Raw genomic sequence first — 23,820 nt, 5'->3', positions numbered from 1 at the left:
AAATATATGTGAGTGATGAGGTCAAGGTCGAAAAATTAAGATCAAAATTTTCACCATTACTTAGTAATGTTCTAGTAATGTGTATTTTTAATTTTCAGAGAGTGGCATATTGAAGTGGAAAAGAAGGAAAAAGAGAATAAATCTCCAAGCCTGTTCAAATGTATTTTGAGGATTTTTGGATTACATTATGCCTTATTAGGAGTGATTGTGTTCATTGAAGTAAGAAATATACATGTAGTTTGTACTTTAGCTGTAGTGTGCAATGTGTACTTCTCATCAATACCATTCTTCTCTCAACGTGTGTAATGTAAAATACATTGTCAGACACACTTGCAATCACTTACTAGTTTCATGTAATTACAATTAAAAAAGGGGGGCAGTGTTTGAAATACTGTATATTGTATATATACAATGTACTGAACTCCTGTGTATATCACCTGAGCTGAAGGCTCAAGTGAGCTTTTCTGATCAAAATTTGTCTGTTGTCTGTCGGCATCGTCGTAAACTTTTCACATTTTCATCTTCTCAAGAACCACTGGGCCAATTATAACCAAATTTGGTCAAAAGCATCCTTGGGTAAAGGGCATTCAAGTTTGTTCAAATAAAGGGCCATACCCCCTTCAAAGGGGAGATAATCACAAAAATGCAAAAATAGAGTGGGGTCATTTAAAAATCTTCTCAAGAACCACTGGGCCAGAGGAGCTGAAATTTTCATGGAAGCTTCCTGACATAGTGTAGATTCAAATTTGTTCAAACCGCTGCGGTGGCCGAAAGGTTAGAGAGTTCGCCCCGCATGCGGAAGGCTGGGGTTCGAATCCCGGCCGCGACAGACCTAAGTCAATAAAACAGGTAGTGATAGTTCCATCGCCAAACGCTCGGCATCAGGTGTGACTGTCACGGGTTTTCGGAGATGACCTTAAAAACGGATGACCCGTGTCACAGTAGGTGTGGCACACTAAAGAACCCTCACTGTTCAATGGCCATAAGCGCTGAGCATAGGCCTAAATTTGAAGCCCTTCACCGGTCTTGGTGATGTCTCCATATGAGTGAAAAATTCCTGAGTGAGACGTTAAGCAAGATACAATCAATCGATCAATCAAATCATGGCCTCTGGGGGTAGATTGGGGCCACAATAGGGGATCAAAGTTTTACATAGAAATATATAGGGAAAATCTTTAAAAATCTTCTCAAGAGCCAATGAGCCAGAGGAGCTTAGATTTACATGAAAGCTTCCTGACATAGTGCAGATTCAAGTTTGTTCAAATCATGGTCCCCGGGGGTAGGTTGGGGCCACAATAGGGGATCAAAGTTTTACTTGAGAATAAATAGAGAAAATCTTTAAAAATCCTCTTCTCAAGAACCAATGAGCCTGAAGAGCTGAGATTGACATGAAAGCTTCCTGACATAGTGCAGATTCAAGTTTGTGAAAACCATGGCCTCCAGATGTAGGTTGGGGCCACAATACCGACTAAGGTTTTACATGTAAATATATATGGAAAGTCTTCAGATATGGGCCAAGGTAACTCAGGTGAGTGATGTGGCCCATGGGCCTCTTGTTTTTTTGGGAGAGAACGTTGGATAAAAAAAATTTAAAAATCGGATAGTGCTACATTATTGCAGCTTTATGATATCATGAAATGGCTCTTAGCCATGAAATCGTGAGAACGTGAATTCATGAGTGAATCAACAGTTAATAAAGAATTTTTACATATATTTTACCAATGTAAAAGTGAGTCATTTAATTTGGTGAATAGTGCACTTCGCTAAATTATGTGATAATTCCTCACATATATTCACATGTAGAAATCAACAGACTGAGTACATGCATGTTATTGTTAACAAAAGAAGGGGAGCTGATTTGACTACATTAATGAGAATTTCTCAGAATTAGTAAAACAATTGGAAAAGCGTCAATGTTTCCAACTTTTCACTAGCCCCTATGAAATGTACTTATTCTGTTCAATAGAAAGCAGGTATTGAAAGAAATATTTGTACATTGCTTGCTCATGTGTAGTATTTTTTATTGTGGGAGGGGGGGGGGAGGGGGGTGTATGTGAACAGTACCACTACCCATTCACCATTCGGGGAAAAGTTGCATCAAAATAGAACAATTTAGAATTTCATGTGGCGTCAACAAATGTCATTTCTTTTAGAATTAATTAACACTGAATAAACCACATTTTAAAGAATAAGCAAGTAATCATTATTTACAATTACAATTTTACAAACGAGTGCCATTTTGTGAAGAAATTTGTTAGCTCATACAACATTTCATAAAAGCAAAATATGAGCCTCGAATTACGAAGACCTAGCAGTTATATAAGGGGGAACAACACTGACTTGGTTCTTTTCAGGGAAGCTAGGGGCTGTTCCTTAAATCACGTCAGAGCACAGAGTTTTTGTACATACTTTGATTGGTTTCAGGAAGTAACTAAAGTTATACAGCCTCTGCTGCTGGGACAGCTGATTCGCTACTTCACACCAAAGTCTACCATAACACAGACCGATGCCTACCTGTATGCAATGGGAATAAGTCTATCAGCCATAATTCTTGCCATTGCTCACCATCCATATTTCTTCACAGTTCAGCGAATAGGGATGCAGATACGAGTGGCGTGTTGTTCACTTCTGTATAGAAAGGTATAATTCAGTTCATTCTTATCATTTTTAGCAATGAAAATTTTGATGCAATATTGCAAAGATAGGTATACATGTATATGTATAGCAGTACATGTATTCATTGATAGAGTTTGGTTGCAATATTTCAGGTATTAATTGTTTATAAAAGATGGGGATTTTTTTCTTGTTGAAAAAATATGAATTATATAGGTCTATTTTACCCAAGCTAAGTAGTAATTCAAAATGAGGCAATCTGCGTATATAGGAAATTCCTTTCATCTTATTTTGTCCTGCTGTTGCACTCATGTATAAGCATTATTTTTAATTTTTTGCCAATTTAGAGAGAAATTTATTATAATCAAACACAAATTAGTATTTCAGTCATTATAATATACCAGTATATCATATTTAAAATTATGTCATGTTAAAAGATGAAATGTCATGAATCACTCCGGAGTTGATTTCATAAATGTGTCATGTTACAAATTTTCGTCAATCTGATTAAAATCAGATCCTTGATCCGCTCCTCTTTCTTCATCTTGTCGGTACACGAAAAGAAAAAAAAAAGATGAAGAAAGAGGAGCGTATTGAGGATAAAATTTTAATCAGATTGAAATTTTCGTTTGGCTTATATGAAATTTTTTTGACTTATTACAAATGAACTTTTTCAGGCTCTACGATTAAGTAACAAGGCTATTGGACAGACGACTACGGGCCAGATTGTCAATTTGATGTCCAATGATGTCAACAGATTTGACACAGTAATATCTTTATTTTCTGAGAGATATTCAGCTGACAGTGATTGTTTTCCAATATCATCAATTTAAATTAGTTTTGTATACCAGAGTTGTCATTATAGATGCACTTTCCGCATAGTTTCTCGATCTGCCTAAAAGATATTTAAGAAAAGAAGGAAAATCATGTAATAAAGGTAGCCAATTAGCCTTCTCCATTCTTCTAGATTGTGAAGATTAAAAATACTCCTCGTACCAAATCAAAATGAATGTTCTATTGATGCGTTAGCTAAAAGAAAAACAACAACGAAACAATAGTGTCATAACCAACCATACTATGTAATGATACGTGGAGAAGCTTCAGGGGCCAAGCCTAACGACAGTGAAGTATTGCTGCTTTTGTTGTTGGTTTCTGGAATGGTTACTGCTTTGTTTTTGCCTAAAGATTAAAACAGTTCTTTGTCTTTTGAGAAGATCGTTTATTACAACTGCCAGTATAAATGAAAACATTAGAATACTGCCAAATAGATAAGTGAAAGGTTACATTAAATGTTATATACGCCACTGTGACGAGAGAAGAACATAAAACTTAAAGATATATGTACATGTATACAGTCTCTGCCAAAATCATTGAGAGCAGCTGTTAATTAAAAATACAATTGTATGCACCAAAGAGAAACTTGTGTAACTAGAAACTTACTGGCTAAAAAGATAAGGTAAAAGTTGAAAAGATGTCAGAACTTGAATACATGGCAAGATTGGTTGAAACGTGAAAGGTCACTTGGAAAACGTTTGAAAAAGAGTGTTGGTTGTTGAAGGGGAGGAGAATCTCATGTAAAATAACGTAAATAATTATAAAGATCGACATATGATCGTCGTAAGATAATTTAAAATTTAGAATATTTTTGGATTTATGACATTATTTTAAAATACTGGAAAAAGATGGTACAAAGTACTTTATGTTTTCACATACATGTAATTACAGTGATTGAAATGTACAAACCCAACATGTGCTTTCCATACTTTTTAGCTGTAAGTTAACAAAACAATTGGAAGATATACTCTAAACTTAGCATTTTTATGGTGGCTTTCAATAAGCCTTGCGGTTTCTAGCGAGATGTAAATGTAGATCAAGACTCTGGTATGCAAGAATGTTTGATATATATAATTATATATATATAATTTTATACACTGTTGTGTAAACATGTTTATACGACTTACTTTGTGCAGGCAGTGATGTTCATCCACTACCTTTGGATTGGTCCCAGCCAGGCGATATTTGTCCTGGTTATACTGTGGATAGAGCTAGGTCCCTCTGCACTGGCTGGGTTTGCAGTCCTCCTCTGTCTCGTTCCTGTTCAAAGCCTCATGGGAAAACTTTTCGCAAAACTCAGGTGACAAGAAATTTGAAATTACACTAGAATTCATTTTTGGCTTTTTATTTCTCAGAAATTTAGTTTTTGCTGAAGACATTGCATTTTTAGTTTATTGTCACCATAAAATGTAGCTAAATTACAATATGAATACTTAGTTTGTTTCAAACATTAATGATATTAATATATGCAGTATTGTACTACAAAATTTGCAAAGACTTAACAAACACATCACAGAACAGATGGAGGAATTGTCTCATGGGAATGATCATCTGAGCTGATGGTGGTTCTAGCAGTTTAAGCTATCTGTCTAATTGATTCCAGTAGCCCTTGGACAATAAGCCATGATGTTTCAGAGTTTAGCTGGAGATTCAAAGATCATTTTGATAAGAGCTAAATTACATTTGTACAGTTAAAGATTGATTAATGAGTATGATCCTTGTACAACCCAAAATAAGTAATTCATACCATATGTGAAAGACATCTAATATCTAAATATATGTAATAAAATGAAAATTTCTGTAGTTAAACAATTCAAAAGATATATTAACAATTGAATTGCAATATGCAATAGACACATTACAAGAAATAATCTTAATTTTACCACAGACTTAAAAGCAAAGATATCTGTGCTACCTTTACATCAATTAAGGTGGACATGATTTTGTATCATGCACTTTTATGTCTATATAATGAATAAACATCTGGCGGGTATATCGTGCCGTGGGGATGCACTTTATTTGTTGACACATTTGTCTTCAAAATAGCCGGTTATAGACATGTTGTAAATCCTATTTATATAGACATATTTGTTTTATTCTATTGTAATATACACATGATTGTTTTATACAGTTTTAGACCTATTTGTTTTATTCTATTGTATACACATGATTGTTTTATACAGCTTTAGACCTATTTGTTTTATTCTATTGTATACACATGATTGTTTTATACAGCTTTAGACCTATTTGTTTTATTCTATTGTATACACATGATTGTTTTATACAGCTTTAGACCTATTTGTTTTATTCTATTGTATACACATGATTGTTTTATACAGATTTAGACCTATTTGTTTTATTCTATTGTATACACATGATTGTTTTATACAGCTTTAGACCTATTTGTTTTATTCTATTGTATACACATGATTGTTTTATACAGCTTTAGACCTATTTGTTTTATTCTATTGTATACACATGATTGTTTTATACAGTTTTAGACCTATTTGTTTTATTCTATTGTATACACATGATTGTTTTATACAGCTTTAGACCTATTTGTTTTATTCTATTGTATACACATGATTGTTTTATACAGCTTTAGACCTATTTGTTTTATTCTATTGTATACACATGATTGTTTTATACAGATTTAGACCTATTTGTTTTATTCTATTGTATACACATGATTGTTTTATACAGATTTAGACCTATTTGTTTTATTCTATTGTATACACATGATTGTTTTATACAGATTTAGACCTATTTGTTTTTTAGACACAAGACGGCAGTCCACACAGATGAGAGGGTGAAGGTGATGAATGAAATCATCGGCGGAATGAGAGTCATCAAAATGTACTGCTGGGAAAAGCCCTTTGGGGAATTTGTCGCTAAGATTAGAGGGTATTTATCATCTGAACTCTTAAAAATTTTCTTGTTGTAGTAATAGCACAATATTTACATTCACATTCTTTTCCCATTAACATATTAATTGAAACTGAAAGTTAGTATCTCATAAACTTTCAACTTTTGAAATAGGCTACTCCCTGCATAAGCATACACTTGACCTAATCTTCATGTACTAGTCAAACCACTGTGTATTAAATGCAGTTCAAATAGATATTAAAATACAAATATTAGAAATGTCTTGCAGTTTTTCAAAGTATGAGATGAAATATCTCAAACTTCTTCACACTAAGTCTAGCATATATTTCTTGGAGCACTAACGCACTTCATTTAATATGCCAGCATAAAGAGGCTCAATGTAAATCAACATCTCATATATCGAAAAACTGATAGACATTTTTATATTTCCATTGTTTTTTACTTTGATATCTTAAAGATTCCAGTGATAGCCATTTGCTCATGAACACTCTGTGGTTGGCAGTTGTAAACAATATGTGTATGAATCTTGATAAATATAGTGCATCTGTTTTAACGGCACGGAATTCCAAAAGAAATGAAAGTAGAAAGTAAATATAAGAAATAAATTTCATTTTTTGAAATGCTCGAGGGCATGGATTGCAAAGCTAATAGGCTTCATGAAGTATGCTGGCATAAAGCAAACAACAGAATTTTACATGCTAATGCAGTTATGGTGGTTTGTTGCATGAGGAAAGAAGTTCACAATTAAGAGAAAGTCCATGTAATTGTCATGAGTGATGAAATACATGCATTTATTAATCGCCGATTGAAATATCATTTAGAACAATTGAAATTTATATATACATACAGTATATGTATTTACATGTATCATACACATATTGCCCTTCTGTGTACAGTTATTGTGTGCCTTTTGCTTAGTGCTTACATGCTGGCTTTGTGTATATGACATTATCCATATCTTTTCCATAGCGTATGGAGGTACTACAACTTCAGTGACAAATGCACAAAAAACGTGTGTCATTTTAAAATTTTGCAGACTACAGCATATTGCTCAGATTGAGAAACAGAGTCTTAATATCAAAATGATCGGCCCAAATGTAATGTATTAAATTTTGATCATATGCTACATGATGGAAAAATTCTGTAATTGTAACTGTATCCCTGTGTATCTGTGGGTGGATCATTGATTTGCCTGTAAATAATCTGTGTATCTGTGGGTGGATCATTGATTTGCCTGTAAATAATCTGTGTATCTGTGGGTGGATCATTGATTTGTCTGTAAATAATCTGTGTATCTGTGGGTGTATCATTGATTTGCCTGTAAATAATCTGTAGATGCTAGGTTTGACTGGTGTTTGAATGGCAGTGTAAATACTGGATACATCAAGTACAATGAAAGGGTTTACATGTAGTTTTTACATCAAATTGATTTTCTATCAGTATGTTAATTTATAAGCACTTCTTTTGTAATTGAAAGCATAATTGTTCCAAAAATGAAGTTTTAATTTACTGCATATAAATTCAAACTTTAAGGATTTCAGCAATCAACAATTTGTAGATTTCCATATTTATAAACCAGCAGTGGCATTGGATGGAAAAAGATAGTGAATGTATGACAGAATGTCAGATTTACAGGCAGATGGGCAGTATCACTAGATTTGAGATGAAAGATGTTTTTTTTTAAAAGTTAGAATTTGGCTCAGGCAATCCAAAAAGGAATCAGTTTGTTATGTATAATGGTGTTGTACTGTAGTGTACACTAAAATCTTACTGTTCAGTTTGATCGTTCTGTATATTGGTGCCATACTGTAGCATACACTACACTCTTACTGTTCAGTTTGATCGTTCTGTATAATGATGTTGTACTGTATCATACACTAAAATTTTACTGTTCAGTTTGAGTGCAGAAACATCCCTCACCTCGACAGTCTCCCGTACACAGACTGACAGCTACACCTTACTCTTAATTGTCTAGTGTGTACACTCCTTTTGTGCGACTACAGGATTTAAATGAATAATATCTATTTTAACAAGAGCTCTGCACATGGGATATCCCCTCTGAACCTGGGAATTAAGCATAGTTAGTAAGGAGCATTAAGCACACTCAAACTAACCAACTCTAACTTAGTCTCATTACTGTCCAGTATTTGAAAGTTCTACCAATGATTTTTCTGTGTGTTATTATAAAATGTGTATGTCTTTACCAAAAGGAGAGTTTTGTAGATGCAACTTGTCATCAAATATTGATGATTTTAGTTTTGTCTCGTGATGTCAGGAATTTGACAGATTGTTTGTAGGGGAGACCATGGTTGCTTCCAAGTTACATAACTTTAATTCCATTGAGAATCATGTTGAAACACATGGCTGAGGCAAAATAATCCCAGAATTCCCCCTTTGGATCCATGTGTTTCATGAAGGACAGGCACCGATATTTTTTCGTACTGATATTAACACCTGTGTTAGCTCGCTGTATGTATGGAATTGTAAGATACATGATTGGAATCTTTGTCATGCTACTCTACGGAGGTGGGTGGTTAGGTCGGAAGCTGGATTTGAATTTTGTGAGTTTCAGGTGAACAGACTTGTGTGTTTTTCGGGTGGCTATGTGTGCTTTGCTATATAAATGTAAAGAAAGAATTGCTGTACAATCTCTCCACATGTTTGCATTGAAAGAGTATCATTTACTCGCAGTTGAGCATTTCAGTAAAAATATGTAGAGAGCTGAATTGAATCAGCACCCTCGAGGTTTCTGTTAAAGTTTAATTGCCAAAGAGCATACTCGTATCAATTAATATCTTAATAGGCATTGTTATTTTATTCTTTTAGATTATTTGATATTCAAGGTTTGAGAAAGAAAATCTTTGGATGTCAATTTCACACAAATTTCAGATCATTCTTGGGCACAGCTGTCTAGAGAGTTTAGTATGTGTAGAGAAGTTGATTGAAATCTGGTATTTGCTACATAATATATGATATACAAGGGTTGTCCACTAAAATCATGGACATGGTTAGATAAAGTAAAAAGTAATCAAAGATGCATTCTAAAATTTTCTCTACCATTTAGTTCATTAAATATTGATAGGTATAATAGCAAATTTCAAATACATATTCAAATAAAATAGATATGGTATTTCATATTACATGTGGTATCATCTTAAGGGGCTCCAATGATAACGTCAAAGTATCCGTTTTGATAAATGTGCTAGAAAAATTGGGTTTTGCATTTTCATCCATCTTGAGCAGGCGAGGGACCAATCTTGCATACACAATGGGACATAGTCAATGTCATTCTGAAGTTTTGCATCAGTTACGGTCATACCACATCCAGCTATGCAGACAATCTTAGGAACAGTTTTTCGATGGCCTGCATTGATATTATCTTTCACTGCTGCCAATAGCCATTTGTGTGTATGATTTTGTTTACCATGGGCCTTGGTGCCAAAACTTCTTAAAAATTGTCCATGTCATTTGCATACTAAAGATCTAGTGATATTCTGATACTTTTGTGTCGTCTGGAATCATTTGAAAGTGTGTAGAGGCGTCATTCCTAAATCTACACAGAACTGAATCACTAACTCTCCAGTGCATCATAGCATCATCAAACTCACCATAACATCATCAATCATCAAACTCACTATAACATCATCAAACTCACCATAACATCATCAAACTCACCATAACATCATCAATCATCAAACTCACTATAACATCATCAAACTCACCATAACATCATCAAACTCACCATAACATCATCAATCATCAAACTCACTATAACATCATCAAACTCACCATAACATCATCAAACTCACCATAACATCATCAATCATCAAACTCACTATAACATCATCAAACTCACCATAACATCATCAAACTCACCATAACATCATCAATCATCAAACTCACTATAACATCATCAAACTCACCATAACATCATCAAACTCACCATTTTCTGTCGATCTGTCCTGTTTACGCATTGTTGATGATTTTATGGGACAACCCTTGCACGAGTAGTCCAATTTTCAACTCAGTCAATGTTTATAGATAGCTAATTTTGTTGGGTGTTTTCCAGCATATTCATAAATTTTGAAGAGCGCTATGAATATTGTTATTATTAGTATTGTTACAGTGTTTGTTTAAACATTGATACATTTTTTCATGAGGTATGGGGTACATATGATACACAGCATTGCACTTAATGTACTAATTTATTATAGGAACTACTGTAATCCACTCATCAAAACTGGTACTTGGCATCTATTCTATATTTCCTGTGTATTCTCTAACACACCAACACTTAACACGGTATCTATGTCTTTTGTCTTCCAGGAGTGAGGCTGGCCGCATTACAATGAGCAATAACATACGGGCGCTAATATTGGGGCCTTTCTTAGCATCCATTAAGTTAGTTATATTCCTAACCTTCGTAGTCTATGTGTACATGGGAGGGGCCATGACAGCCGAAAAAGTTTTCATAACCATCTCACTATACCAGGCTGTACGGTTATCCACCACCCTTTTTATCCCATTTGCCTTCCAATTTTTATCTGAGAGCAGGGTTACAGTTCAAAGACTGCAGGTTAGTGAATGTTACAGTAATCATTGGTTTTCATTCAGATTTACAGGTACTCCTGGGGCTGCTGAGGTGGTGTTTCAATGTGAGACACATTTTCAGCTGGTTTCGAAAACTGCTGTTAAATAGAACCTAGCTAAATCATTGGAGGTACAGTTGAAGTTTGGTATCTCGAACACTGATTTCTAAAATACCAGGGATATATGAAGGCAATTCGAAAGTCCCAACCACTTATTCTTTGAATATTTTACCCTCATTATCTCGAATCCTCGGATATCTCAAAGTTTTTCTGGGTCCCACCGAGTTCAAGATAATGAGGTTTGACTGTATATTTGAATGTATTGTCACTCAAGTTGTCTTGAAAAGGACCGTGCATTACCCGGACCTGATTTGACCTCCTAAAATGATGCCATGTTTTGAAGCTTTGTTTACACTGTTTTGATGAAGAATGCATGGCTTTCTGAAGTGTGATTTGATATTTACTAGAAAATGCTGGTAATCTTAAGTATGATGTCAGAAGTGTAAGAACTTAAATTTTTCCATATTTTTTATTTTTGATAAAAAATTGTATACTTTTTACCATTTTTTCCCTTCAACTGTAGAGCACACTGAAGAAGCTGATTTATTGTGTTATTGCATACATGTATATGTATCTCTCAAAGATAGATTTCTTAAAGAGAGGTCAACAGTAAAATAGGTCATGTTCTTGAATGCGCCCAATGTTTCTTAAATCACAGCATTAAATGAGACAATTTAAGGGGGGGAACCAAACAATGGCAGATGATTGAATGCTTTATTTCTTACTTTAAATTGCAAGAAAAGGCATAAAACTGGTGGTAAATACTACTGTATAGGGGAATAATTTCACGAGTTGTAATTTTCGCATTTTTTTTCATTTTAGACACATTGACGGGTTCATCATAAATTCACGGATTTGAATAACTATAAGCCCTCCGCCTTTTTTTAAAGCACATTGTTTATTAAAGAATAATGAGAGTGAAAATATTCATGGTTTCTTAAATTTGCGGATTTGTCTAGACCGCGAATATAGTGAAAATTTCCACCGCAATTTATCCCCCCCCCATATAGTATCTTCATTATTTCATCATATAGAAATTGAAATTAGAAAAATATGTTTATAAAATCTCGTAGATTTTACATTTATATTTACATGTTTAGGGGCCATATTAGGTACTGTGGAATCATTAGAATTCGTGGTGGCTCAATTTTCGTGGAATTCGTAGGTACCCCTCACCCACGAATTTACATCCTCAACGAATAAAGAATCATAATTACATTCCAGAGTTATCTTTCTTACAAATATAAAATCCACGAAATTACGTCCCCATGAACCCGTAAAAATTCAGCAATCCACGAAAATTGGCCCCCACAAACTTAAATGATTTTACAGTAGTAACTTATAATTATAAATGACTTGACAGTTTGTTTTTAGCATTGCAGTATTTTTAAAACCATTTGACTGGCTAAATTGTTTTTGCACATTGCAAATAAATCAGATGACATACTGATTGCTGTGTATTCACCGAGTCTTCAAGAAAATACTCACTGCTGATTTGGATTCCTCCTAAAACTTCAGAAATCATTTTGTGCTGTTAATTTTTTTTTATTTTTAAGTGAATGAGATGAGGTTCCATAGATTTAAATCACATTTTGTTCTCATTTACATATACTTGCGATCAGATCTGGTGTAGTGGTATACATAAGCTATTCTGTGTGTATGTTATTGAGAGGTACTGCCAACACAAGGCATAGAACAATATTGAAACAACTAAGGGCTATTTGTAGGTTACCTGAGTGACTGTGGTGACCTAGTTGTGATTGTTAATTGCAGGTCATTTTTGTCTCTGCCATTTTTCATCAAATTTGGTTTGAAGCATGTTTGGGGTAAGGAGAACTTAAATTGTAATTTACATGGTCACCTGTACCCCTGGGGCCTGAGGGGTCAGATCATAACCTTTTTAAAACAATATAGTCTTTAGAAACCTTTTTTACCCAGGGATGTCAAACAGATATTGAGCTGTTATGAAATCCATGGTCCCGGGGTCAGGGATTGTGGTGCTAGGGTAGGCTTTATGGCTTATAGAATAAAAATGCATTGATTCTTTAAAAATTCTCTCCTTTACGCCTTGCACAGCTTGAAGAAAAACTACATGTATATGCATGGTTATGAAAAGCATGGAGCCAAAATTGTATTATTCTTGACCCCTCAGGCTGCTAGGGGTTTAGGCTCTAGGTGGGGGGGGGGGGATAAATATAAAAAATATTATTCAATCCTTATCATAGTCTTGTTTACTTTTTTTTTATTTTGAGTAAATATATTATTCAAGATTAAAATAATATGTAGCCCCCTCTACCAAAATTATGAAATTTCTTATCCCTATATTAAGGCATTTAAAGGTTCCGGTTCTAGGACAGAACTACATGTATATAGATGAGGGGGTAAGTGACTGTATATTTTATCTAGTAAAATTATCCTCTTCTCATTAGTGCAATGTGATGAAATACTATTCTATGAGATTACTAGCAAAATTATGGAATTCAATGACCCCTGGACTAGTTACTGAGGTTTTGGGTAGCAGCAGTTATATAGTGAAAATACAGTACATAAGTATTTTTATATTGCGCTTTTACTCTTGGACGTTGAAAAAACTGAATCTGAAAAGCAAAGGACAATTTATTTTAAGTATAATTTACACCTTATTTGACTGAGCTGTTCACGTAAGAGTTCAATTGAATGTTGCAGTTTCTCTCAGGTGACCATTAAGACCCATGGGTCTCTTGTTATTCTTAAGATTATATCATTACTCGACCAACTGAATTTCTTCAGCAATGAAGAAGAAGTACTGCTTAGGTTGAATTTTGCCCTTGGTGTGTATTTATTACAAAACTTTACAGTAGAATTCTTTTATACCAATTGAGGAAATAAACATAAATTGCTTTTGAATTTAGTGTTTGCCTAATATATTGATGTGACTGCATGATGTCATGATATATCCATTAAGGATTAGATACTAGGCCAATTTGTTGTTCGTAAAATTCTAATTTATCAATCCAGAGTTTTCGAAATCTGTTTCCTACATACAATGTACTGGTCATTGGAATCGTTTTACTAGTCCAAGCAAAAAAAAATGTATGTTTACCTTTTACTGGTCTTAATGAATTTTTGGTGGTCAAACCCTTCTGACCGGTAGATTTCGGAAACTCTGTCAATCAATTGATGTTTCAGATGATATTTGAATGTGAAGTATACAACAGACATACTATGCTAGTTGTCCCAACATATTATTTACCTATTACCTATTATCATATAGTTTTGATGTAATCAGAAAAACAAATATTTATTAACCAGAGATGAAATACTAAATGTCAGTAGTCTGGTTCCTGCAGTAGACTCAGCAGTCTGGTTCCTGTAGTAGACTCAGTAGTCTGGTTCCTGCAGTAGACAGTCGAGAATTGACGCCTCTCGGTAACTCTGATACACACTCTCCTGTTTCATGGACTGAGTGGACTAATATTTTTTATAAGCTAGTTGTTGTTGAAGCTCTAAACCGATACCCATCCTCTATGACCCTGTACTCTTAGTCCTGATTGCAGGGTTTGAAATTACAGTCCAACCGCCCAAGAATGATCTATTTCTCAGGTGGTTGGGGATGAAAGAAATTTCATCGATATAGTGGTTTTATTACTTTTAACAGCCAGACCTTAACAACAAATATCACATACAAGCTGTATTGAAGTATCAACATTTGTGTAAAATGATAACATCACAAAACTGAAAATCAGATTTTAAATGGAACTGTCAACCATTAGGTGTGACCATGCAGGCTTGTGACTCTCGTAATTCATTGAGTTTTCAACCCTGCTTCAAATAATCAAAACAGTCAACATAGGCCAGTTTATAATGCTCAATATAATCAATATGCATATTGTAATACATGTACTCTCTTTATATAAAGATTAATTACATGTATATGTACAAACCATGGACCGACTCTTTTGATAAATATTTGACACTAATAAAGTCTTAACCTTGACTTGAGCAATGTGTGTTGTTCAACATTACAGGCGTCTGAGTTTTATCAGTCTGAGAGTGAGAATAAGACATTGAGACTAGTGTTGTTGCATTGCAATTTAAAGATGAAATATAGTGTAGTTTACATCTGTTAATGAACACAGTATAAAAATACATGTAGTCTTAAATGGGTCCAGTGTAGGCATTAACACTAGGTGCATAAAGTTTTGCATAGAAATTTCAAATGCATGGAAAAATGTATCAAGATCATTTGAAGAACAGCAAGTATTTTTTTTCGGAGTAAACAATATGCAAGCACCAGCCCAAATATAAATTAAATGTAGAGTTATAACTCAGGTTTGCATTGTATCTTTTTTTTGTTGTTGCAAATCACCAAAGTTATTTGGGTGTTAAGTAATCTTGACTGAAAGTATGGAACACGGAGTTACAGTGCTGATTGCATCTGCCTTCTATCTACTCTATTTTTGCTTTCGGCTCTTGGACCTGCATGCTTGAATTTTATCACAGCTAGGGCTCATCATTTGAATTGTTTAAGTTGGAAATAATGAATATAAGATAGTTTCTTTACACATTCTACAGACCTTTTAAATTGATATAATTTTGATCAATTTTGAAAGCCTAACTTGATGACCTGTAAAAATTAAATAAACAATTTGCTATTCATATTTTCAGGAATTCATTGTTACATTGCTCAGTTATCAAAATGACCTATATATTAAACAGAAAAGCATATTTAGTGGGCACTCACAGTGTGCCTTGATTTGTAGATGTGAATTGACTTACATACAACAGTCCAGGGTCATCTCGGGATTTCAGGCCTCGGTGTGGACCGTTGGGCCGCGCCTCTTGTACGTGGTGGTGGTTATTCCATCGGCTCTGACCGGGGTTGTTCTCCTCCCGGAACGTCTCTACATTTGTCTAGCCCTGTTGTTTATACTGACACACACATTTCTAGGCTGTGTCTTCTTAGCTATCACAAGAGCAAGTGAATCTGTGACTACGTTAAATCGCATAAAGGTAAGAATTGTTCGAAAACTGAGCAAGGGGAACTCTAAATTCGAATCAATGTAAGACTTTGTCACAATACTCTAAATAGAGCTATTAGTGTCAGTATGCAGGCACCCTAGTAAATGATCCCATCATAACATTCCATACATTTGTAACATTTGTATCTATAAAGACCATCCTTTGATTGTATGTGGATGCTGGACATAGTGAGTTTTGTGTCCCGTTAACAAACAGAAACTCGAAACAAATTTGTTAAGGTTTTCTGTTGATGTGTATTGTAGTTTGGTAATAACTTATCAAGAGGCAACTCTTATTCCAATGAAATATGATGTTTTTACTAGGAGATATATGACAAAAATTGGAGATTATCGATACAATATTTCTGACATGTACATGGCCTGGGGAACATACAGTGTTGATTTTATGCGCTGTTAATATGGGCGTTTAAAGATGCACACTTTGGTGCATTGCCTTACTTCACAGGTAAGGTTATGCTTATGTCAAGTTGTTGCCAGTTTTAAAAAATCAAGAATCCATACCTTAACACACACACACACCCTACTTTGTTGTTTGTCTATCACATCCCAGGACATTAATGTGACTGTAAGAGATAGCACTTTGTCATTGATCAGGACATTAATGTGACTGTAAGAGATAGCACTTTGTCATTGATCAGGACATTAATGTGACTGTAAGAGATAGCACTTTGTCGTTGATCAGGACATTAATGTGACTGTAAGAGATAGCACTTTGTCGTTGATCAGGACATTAATGTGACTGTAAGAGATAGCACTTTGTCGTTGATCAGGACATTAATGTGACTGTAAGAGATAGCACTTTGTCATTGATCAGGACATTAATGTGACTGTAAGAGATAGCACTTTGTCGTTGATCAGGACATTAATGTGACTGTAAGAGATAGCACTTTGTCGTTGATCAGGACATTAATGTGACTGTAAGAGATAGCACTTTGTCATTGATCAGGACATTAATGTGACTGTAAGAGATAGCACTTTGTCATTGATCAGGACATTAATGTGACTGTAAGAGATAGCACTTTGTCATTGATCAGGACATTAATGTGACTGTAAGAGATGGCACTTTGTTGTTGGTCAGGACATTAATGTGACTGTAAGAGATGGCACTTTGTCGTTGATCAGGACATTAATGTGACTGTAAGAGATGGCACTTTGTCGTTGATCAGGACATTAATGTGACTGTAAGAGATAGCACTTTGTTGTTGGTCAGGACATTAATGTGACTGTAAGAGATGGCACTTTGTCATTGATCAGGACATTAATGTGACTGTAAGAGATGGCACTTTGTCGTTGATCAGGACATTAATGTGACTGTAAGAGATGGCACTTTGTCATTGATCAGGACATTAATGTGACTGTAAGAGATGGCACTTTGTCATTGATCAGGACATTAATGTGACTGTAAGAGATAGCACTTTGTCATTGATCAGGACATTAATGTGACTGTAAGAGATGGCACTTTGTCATTGATCAGGACATTAATGTGACTGTAAGAGATAGCACTTTGTCATTGATCAGGACATTAATGTGACTGTAAGAGATAGCACTTTGTCATTGATCAGGACATTAATGTGACTGTAAGAGATAGCACTTTGTCATTGATCAGGACATTAATGTGACTGTAAGAGATAGCACTTTGTCATTGATCAGGACATTAATGTGACTGTAAGAGATAGCACTTTGTCATTGATCAGGACATTAATGTGACTGTAAGAGATAGCACTTTGTCATTGATCAGGACATTAATGTGACTGTAAGAGATAGCACTTTGTCATTGATCAGGACATTAATGTGACTGTAAGAGATAGCACTTTGTCGTTGATCAGGACATTAATGTGACTGTAAGAGATAGCACTTTGTCGTTGATCAGGACATTAATGTGACTGTAAGAGATAGCACTTTGTCGTTGATCAGGACATTAATGTGACTGTAAGAGATAGCACTTTGTCGTTGATCAGGACATTAATGTGACTGTAAGAGATAGCACTTTGTCGTTGATCAGGACATTAATGTGACTGTAAGAGATAGCACTTTGTCGTTGATCAGGACATTAATGTGACTGTAAGAGATAGCATTTTGTCGTTGATCAGGACATTAATGTGACTGTAAGAGATAGCACTTTGTCGTTGGTCAGGACATTAATGTGACTGTAAGAGATAGCACTTTGTTGTTGGTCAGGACATTAATGTGACTGTAAGAGATAACACTTTGTTGTTGGTCAGGACATTAATGTGACTGTAAGAGATAGCACTTTGTTGTTGGTCTATCACATCCCAGGACTTTAATGTGACTGTAAGAGATAGCATTTTGTTGTTGATCAGGACATTAATGTGACTGTAAGAGATAACACTTTGTTGTTGGTCAGGACATTAATGTGACTGTAAGAGATAGCACTTTGTTGTTGGTCTATCACATCCCAGGACTTTAATGTGACTGTAAGAGATGGCATTTTGTTGTTGGTCTATCACATCCCATGACATTGATGTGACTGTAAGAGATGGCATTTTGTTGTTGGTCTATCACATCCCAGGACTTTAAGTTGACTTTTTTATTTAGTCAAGGTTTTTGCTTGGAGATTTTAAGGCAGGTCCTTGGTTGGTGGTCTATAAGCAGCTTGAGATCCATGAAAATTTTACGAGTGCCATGTAGATTTTTAGTGCCATGAAAATTTTATGATCATTTCTTTTTGTATCAGATAATTTATCTCTCCTGCACCCCTATTTTCTTATTCATTGGATTTTCTATAATGCACAAATAAAGTTGCCTTGGGAAGAAGAAGGATTTTGGTGTGATTTTTACTCGAGTCAGATATGTAACGTACATGTCTGCAGGACTCATCATATCAGTTTATACATCCTTGTGTTTCAAATTAAATTTCTGCATCAAGGATGCAGATTGTTGTAATAGTGACAGTCTTGTTTAGTACGTGTGTACCTTGTATGAGGCTCGATGAATTATTTAAATTGAAAATTACTGAATTTCTGAGAAATCAAAGAATATTTAAATTTCAAGGCCAGAAATGGCTGAAGTCATTACATTGTTTTTTTTACCAGAGCAATCTGAAGTTTTTGTACTGCTTATTTTAGTGAAGAGTTCAAAACCCTAAGAGAAAAATCAGACGGGCTTGCGCTGCTTCATGTCTTTGCTTATAAGTACATGTATATGGTTCTGCTGGAACTGAGTGCCAAGACAGCCTGTCAAGTGCTGAGAAGCAGCAACTCCAGACTGTACTGGAGATTTTCATATAAGAATAAATACATCCAACAATTATTTGTGACACTTCAACTTTATTATTTTGAACATGCTTGGTACAAGTAAAAATATTTCCTTAGGTTATAGGCAATGTCGTCTAAAAATTCCTAGAAATTTTTACAGTATAGATTAGAAAACTTATAAAATACCAAGATTTCTTTACACTATAGATTGCTAGGGAGCTTCTTGAATTCTTTACACTTAATGTTAGGAAACTTCTAGAATTCTTTACACTATAAGGTAACTTTTAGAATTCTTTACATTATATATTATAAGGTAACTTCTAGAATTCTTTACACTATAGACTAGGTAACTTTTAGAATTCTTTATTCTGTATAGACTAGGTAACTTCTAGAATTCTTTACTCTGTATAGACTAGGTAACTTCTAGAATTTTTTACACAGTATAGACTAGGTAACTTCTAGAATTTTTTACACTATAGACTAGGTAACTTCTAGACTATTTTACTCTGTATAGACTAGGTAACTTCTAGAATTTTTGACTAGGTAACTTCTAGAATTCTTTACTCTGTATAGACTAGGTAACTTCTAGAATTTTTTACACTGTATAGACTAGGTAACATTTACAATTCTTTACTCTGTATAGACTAGGTAACTTCTAGAATTCTTTACACTATAGATTATAAGGTAACTTCTAGAATTCTTTACACTGTATAGACTAGGTTATTTCTAGAATTCTTTACACTATAGATTACTAGGAAACTTTGAGAATTCTTTTCACTGTAGACTAGGTAACTTGAAGTTCTAGAATTCTTTACACTGTAGATTATAAGGTAACTTTTAGAATTCTTTACACTGTAGATTAGACATTTTCTGGAATACATAGAATTCTTTCTTGTAGAATTAATAGTTGTGTACCAAGTTTGCACAATTTTTCAAAGTGCACAGCATTCAAACTAGTCTTAAAGTCTTACCATACATATGAATTAAGTAAGGAAACGATGATTGATTGTAATTGAAAATTAATGGATTGAGTTACCAATTTTGGTCATTTAATGATTACAATTTTATTCTAATCTTAATTGCAAAAAAACATTTTTATACTTTGAGTATGCGTAAAAGCAACAATATGTGTTTTTAGCTGCAATCCTTTTGTTTTATACAAAACTGAGAGTGATAACTATATAGCTCACTAACAGTACAATGCAATCATTTACCTCAGATTAATAATATAATCAGTGACCGATTATGAATATTATTTGGATTGTTCATTTGTTATGAATTTCTTTTACCTTGTTGACTTTTTGGTCAAACTGAAGTTCATCTACCATGTAATGTGATAGCCTGACCTAGCTCTGAGGAGTAAATATTTTTTTCAGATCAAAAACTCCATACAACTCTTTTATTCATGAGTATAACAATTTATGAATTTTTTTGTGGTATAACTATCATGATTTATTGACCCTGTTAATGAATGACAATAACCTCCAACCTGTAAAACTAAACCATATATACATGTATTTAGACACAGTAGTTGCAAATGCAATTTTATTATCATATGATTTAGGCTAATTTTAACAGTTTTCACAATCTTTCTGTTTTAGTAATTTTCTTTCGTTTTTAATGTTGCATATTTTGTCATAAAAATGAAAATTTTATGAAATGAATAGTTTGAAATAGATTTAAAAGAAAAATTCATTTTTGTAACTTTGAAGTAAAAGTGGTCAAGTTACTTGTTAACTTTGGTAAAAATTTCAGTCTGTTGAATGAATGAGATATCTGATTGCATATTATCAAAACTCATAAAATTGCTATTTCAGACATTTCTACAATTGGAGGAGCTTGACCAAAGCTCAATTGAGGACGTATCGGGACTGCGTCCAAAACCAGCAGACTGTGTTGTAGAAGTGGACCATCTAACAGCCAAGTGGGATCCGGTCAGTCATTTTAACACCAGAACTGGGTCTGATTATCATTTTCATTTCTATGTATTCTAGTATATATACAGGTGACTTTTGATAACTCAAACTTCGATCTCGTGAAGGTTTTGATCTTGATCTCTCAAAGTAAAATGAAGTTCCCAATTTTTTTCTCAATATAACTAAGCAAATTTACTCTGGATCTCTCAGACTTCTGATCTCTCAAAGCTCTGGATCTATAGAAGTGGAAGTTTGGGTCCTGTGAAACAGGTTTCATCGTTTTTCACTCTTGATCTCTCAAAGAAGTGGTAGTGTATACACACCATAATTAGTATAGCAATTAATTATTTCTGCTTGACTCTGTACTTGAAAAACGGCAAATGCAGGGGCTGGTGTGGCGATATTCACCTGGGTGTTTACATACATGTAGGTGACACAGCATCCGTACTTCTTTGGGGGTTAGATATCTATTTATGGTAAGTTTTAACCAATTCAATAATTGTTTAATTGTACTGTATTTATGATGACCAGATAGCTATACAAATGCCCGTGTAAATTTAAAATGTTTTGTTTTGACTTGACAGTGAGACAGTAATTTTTAGGAAATGTCAAAATAGTCCCAGGATGTTGTGAATATACACTAATCTGAACCACAGACATCAGCCATTTCATTTTCAGATCTAATTCAAGAGTTAATCTGTGTATATATATGTTGTGAGTACCAATGAATACAGCTCTGAGTTCACACAGGGGCTTGCTCTTGTAAGAAATAAATAAATTGAAAGCAATACTTATATTTTAATGAGGAAAATGGAGTTTAAAATGCAGAAGGCGTATGGTATCATGTTCACCCCAACTGTTGAAATATAGTATTGTTTAAATTTTTGATTTGTGTTTAAGACCTAAAAGTCACTCTACCAAATGTTCCACTCAGTGAATATAGACATTTTTACTTGCAGAAGTTGGATCAGCCAACATTGAATGACATATCAGTGACAGTGGGGCCAGGAAAGCTATTAGCTGTCATAGGGCCTGTTGGGGCCGGAAAGGTAGGAGGCATTTTAACTGTAAAGTCACAACTTCATAACTGCTGAGTATTTGTTTTCTAATGTTCTCTACAATGCATACCAGATATGTATCTTTTGATTTTAAGCAACTATATGAAATGAATATTTTTACAATAATATTGATATACATGGACTTTTAATTTTCAGTCCTCTTTGTTGATGAGCATTCTCCGTGAACTACCACTGACAGAAGGAAATGTCAAAGTTCAAGGCAAGATTTCCTATGTATCCCAACAGCCCTGGGTCTTTTCTGCCAGCCTACGACAAAATATCGTGTTTGGAAACAAGTTTGATGGCACTCACTACAACAAAATAATCAAAGCTTGTGCATTAGATAAGGTAAATCCATACAGCACCATTATGTACATGTATATCTCAAGCATCATTTTACTTGTAATTAAGACACTTGTGTTTAACCTTTGTGAAGTTCAGTTTGGAATTGAAGGATTTGGTTCAATATGTCGTGCAGATATGCATGTACATGCACACATATATACCAAGAAGGGCACTTCAGACTGCTCAATATTACATATAACTCGAACCATTAGATTCACCAGAACATTTATGTTTTGTCAATTTCAAGATCTTCGAGATCCTTGGTAAGTAAACATTGCTTTATTATGTATAACCCCAGATATATAGTGTATTACGTACAGACAAGCTACATTAACACCATGCCCCCTGCACCCACAACCTAAGTGCAGCAAACAAGATTTTGTAGAAATGATTTGATGGAGAATTTTATATCCATTTGTTTTGTCATAAGTGTCTTTTTTTTTCAGGACATTGCAGTAATGCCAGATGGAGACAGTACTTTAATTGGAGATAGAGGGGTCAGTCTGAGTGGAGGTCAAAGGGCAAGGGTCAGTCTGGCTCGAGCCCTCTACATGGACGCTGATATATATCTGTTGGATGATCCCCTCAGTGCAGTAGATTCAGTTGTTAGTCACCACCTCTTTGAAAAGTAGGCCCTCTGTTTATGATTGTAAAAATAGCAAAATGGCATTCATACATAAGGTCAGATTGCCCTTTTTTTCCTCTCTTTTTAAGTTTACGGGCTTTGCTTCCATTCTGAAATGCCATAATCTGAAATCAAGAGACGGGTAATATTTATTTTTTTTAAATATTCATATTAATTTTATTAATTTGATGAAATGATTTTGAACTTGTAGCTGAGAAATTTTTTGAAATATGTTTAGAGCACACTTTTCCCCTGAAATTGTTCCCACACAAAATTGGCCACTTTGTGTGTTTGCTCACTACATCTTTAATACCACTCGCTTGTTGAAGACTAAGCTGGTAGTTCAAAATTCTTATAGAGTAATTAAAGGAATGCTGAGAAAAAAGCCCAGGATTCTAGTCACTCACCAGCTTCATTTTTTGAAGGAGGCAGACGAGATCATTATCTTAAAAGAGGTAGAGTAATTCGATATGTAGATGTGTGAGACATGTTCATTAATTTTATTATCAGATTTGTGTAATGTTTTAGAGCTTTCTTTTCAGAAACTGAATTAGAATATGAAACCTGATTGAATGATTGAATTTAACATTAACAGGGCCAGTGTCTTGGAATAGGATCCTTCGACACGATTTCTACATCTGGGATAGATTTCTCTTCA

General features: G+C 34.3%; 1 protein-coding gene across 2 annotated transcripts in view; it reads left to right on the top strand.

The window, feature by feature from the left end:
* The window catches only part of LOC125672812 (ATP-binding cassette sub-family C member 4-like), a 49,577-nt gene that overhangs the window by 5,108 nt on the left and 20,649 nt on the right, over positions 1–23,820 (top strand). Inside the window, exons 3-14 of one of the 2 annotated variants that reach the window (XM_048909021.2) lie at positions 99–219; positions 2,425–2,640; positions 3,291–3,380; positions 4,584–4,747; positions 6,226–6,351; positions 15,725–15,974; positions 21,036–21,152; positions 22,094–22,183; positions 22,349–22,540; positions 22,984–23,165; positions 23,521–23,617; positions 23,758–23,820. The exon at positions 23,758–23,820 is cut by the window's right edge and continues 144 nt beyond it. In XM_048909021.2, coding sequence (XP_048764978.2) covers positions 99–219; positions 2,425–2,640; positions 3,291–3,380; positions 4,584–4,747; positions 6,226–6,351; positions 15,725–15,974; positions 21,036–21,152; positions 22,094–22,183; positions 22,349–22,540; positions 22,984–23,165; positions 23,521–23,617; positions 23,758–23,820 — 1,708 coding nt within the window. Of the gene's footprint in view, positions 1–98; positions 220–2,424; positions 2,641–3,290; positions 3,381–4,583; positions 4,748–6,225; positions 6,352–10,659; positions 10,910–15,724; positions 15,975–21,035; positions 21,153–22,093; positions 22,184–22,348; positions 22,541–22,983; positions 23,166–23,520; positions 23,618–23,757 lie in introns of both variants that reach the window. The other variant, XM_048909020.2, reaches the window with a different exon arrangement.

The sequence above is a fragment of the Ostrea edulis genome, chromosome 9 (assembly GCF_947568905.1).
Source record: "Ostrea edulis chromosome 9, xbOstEdul1.1, whole genome shotgun sequence".
NCBI classification, from domain to species: Eukaryota; Metazoa; Mollusca; class Bivalvia; order Ostreida; family Ostreidae; genus Ostrea; species Ostrea edulis.
Note: the sequence above shows the minus strand (reverse complement) of the source record. Positions and strands in the feature narration are given on the sequence as shown.